This window comes from Engraulis encrasicolus, chromosome 1, assembly GCF_034702125.1.
Source record: "Engraulis encrasicolus isolate BLACKSEA-1 chromosome 1, IST_EnEncr_1.0, whole genome shotgun sequence".
Taxonomy (NCBI): Eukaryota; Metazoa; Chordata; class Actinopteri; order Clupeiformes; family Engraulidae; genus Engraulis; species Engraulis encrasicolus.
In genome coordinates this window covers 58,595,567-58,598,066 of record NC_085857.1, presented here as the reverse complement: position 1 = coordinate 58,598,066, position 2,500 = coordinate 58,595,567, and the positions used below count along the sequence as shown (strand labels likewise).

Below are 2,500 nucleotides of genomic sequence, written 5' to 3'. Positions count from 1 at the left end.
TTAATGCTGAGAAACCTGAGACTTGAACCTGATTGTGAATGAATGTTTGTGAATGTTTGTGTCTACTGTAAGAGAGAGAGAGGGGGGGGGGGACTTACTCTCCTGGTGAAGCTAACATCAGTGTTAGATTCTGCAGCTGCTCCAACCGTCATGCGATTCTGGAAGATGCTGTCGATGGAGTTTATGAAGCTGGACTTGCCTGTTGTGCAATACACATACATTAAATATCATTAACATATCATGAAACATATCATTTAGTACACATCTTTTACACTAAAACAAAAAATACATCATTTGCATATCACAAGAGGAAAAAATAGTCACTCTTTGAAGTAGTCTGTGCCTTTGACCTGTTCATGGAGGAATCCTACTGTACCAAAAAACTGACATACCATCCTCTAACATCTGCCATTGAAAGCTGTGGCTATAAATGTGTCCTAATTGTTCATGTCTTTGGCAGTCTAGGCCATGTGCATAGGCTGGTGGTCAGTGGACTCAACATCAGTGGACTAAGTAAAAGACGGGCCAGACAGCTAGCTAAATACTGCTCAATATCAGCTGTTATGGGGAGCATGTTCATCTGGAAGAGGAAGATGTTTCCTGTATCCTTAATGATACATTTCCATAACAAGATGTGTCTTTTGGTCAAAATAGTTGTTGGATTATTCATCATATTTGGTTTCTATTGATTTTAACTTGTAATGTGGAATCAAATAAAGTACATAAAATGTGTGTGTGTATGTGTGTGTGTGTGCTTGAGCGTGTGTGTGTGTGTGTGTGTATGTATGTGTATGTGTATGTGTGCAGTTTGACTTGCCTGCTCCTATTGGTCCGTGTAGTAGGATTCTGAGCTTGGTAACTGCTGGGTTGCTGAGTTGCAGTCTTCTCAGATGCTCCTTCATGTAGTGCCTTTGGCTGTTGGAGACATGCACGCATGCATGCACACAAGGAAGTGTAAAATAATGTGTGTATCTCTATTCTCAGTGGAATTCTCTTTTCTCTGATTGGCTGAGGGGATGACCGTTATTTTTATAAAATGTTTAACCCCTTAGCGCAGCACTATCACTCTCTGTAATGTCATAGCAATGTTGTTATGATGGAGTTAAGCATTTTCAGCAAGTGAATAGGGTCGCCGGCGACCCCTGCTGCAGTAAGAGGGTCTACCCAGCAACCAGGTATTTTACTTGGATTTGAGTAGAATCTTAGTTTGGAATGCCAATGTTATTGAAGGGATAATGTTGTAGGAATAATGTTCACAAACTCATGAACATTAAATAATCATATTGTGGGCTTTCCAAACGAAGATTCAAAGTTAGATGCTTCTGAAACTGTCACTTGATTCTGCAAGACAATCATAGATTAATCTCTCTCTGTGTGTGTGTGTGTGTGTGTGTGTGTGTGTGTGTGTGTGTGTGTGTGTGTGTGTGTGTGTGTGTGTGTGTGTGTGTGTGTGTGTGTGTGTGTGTGTGTGTGTGTGTGTGTGTGTGTGTGTGTGTGTGTGTGTGTGTGTGTGTGTGTGTGTGTGTGTGTGTGTGTGTGTGTGTGTGTGTGTGTGTTCACTCACCTCCAATCCAGAGTCCTCCAGGCTTTAGCCAATACTGCAGAGTAAAATAAATACATACATAAATAAATGCGTAAATTCTGATCATCATGCTGTATTCACACAAATCTTTTGGTGATAATTGAATTCTTAGGCATTGCCTACTGCTTTTTACTCTGTGGTATTGCTACTATAAATTTGTCATCTCTTCGGTGTTGTCACAATGTACAGTACAGAGTAAAACAAAGACATTTTAATTATGTACAGTTTATAATGTGTGTTTACGGGTATTTGGCTTGGAAGGGGGTGGGTCCGCTGGAGGGACATCAAGGTCCTCTTCAGCAGCAGCAGGTTTCTTCAAAACACACACACACCATCATCATCATCATCATCATCACCATCATCATCATCATCATCATCATCATCAGCAGCAGCAGCAGCATCAGCAGCAGCATAATATTCATATTCATTATCATTATCATTATCTTCACCACCACCATCACCATCATCATCACCATCATTACTATCATTTTCTAAACCACAGAAGATAAAAGATCTCTAGATCTAGATCTTTTAGAAGATCTCTAAAACACAGATCTCACCATCACAACCATTTTTTTTCTCACCACCATCATCGTCATCAGTCACACACACTGTGTGTGTGTGTGTGTGTGTGTGTGTGTGTGTGTGTGTGTGTGTGTGTGTGTGTGTGTGTGTGTGTGTGTGTGTGTGTGTGTGTGTGTGTGTGTGTGTGTGTGTGTGTGTGTGTGTGTGTAGGCTATGTAAAAAATAGTTGATCAGTCTGTACCTTTCCTCTCCTGAAGATTGTGTCCATTGCGTTTAAGCTCCAATAACTCCTGTTGTACAACACACACACACACACACACACACACACACACACACACACACACACACACACACACACACACACACACACACACACACACACACACACACACA

The 2,500-nt window shown here is 41.1% G+C and overlaps 1 protein-coding gene across 1 annotated transcript in view; it reads right to left on the bottom strand.

Annotated features, from left to right (window-relative positions):
• LOC134458715 (interferon-induced protein 44-like) overlaps positions 1–2,375 on the bottom strand; it is a 6,127-nt gene extending 3,752 nt beyond the window's left edge. The window contains exons 1-3 of the mRNA XM_063211144.1: positions 2,349–2,375; positions 1,565–1,598; positions 99–199 (exon numbers count right to left, since the gene is read on the bottom strand). Coding sequence (XP_063067214.1) covers positions 99–199; positions 1,565–1,598; positions 2,349–2,375 — 162 coding nt within the window. The remainder of the gene's footprint in view (positions 1–98; positions 200–1,564; positions 1,599–2,348) is intronic.
• Between the last annotated feature and the right edge of the window lie 125 nt (positions 2,376–2,500).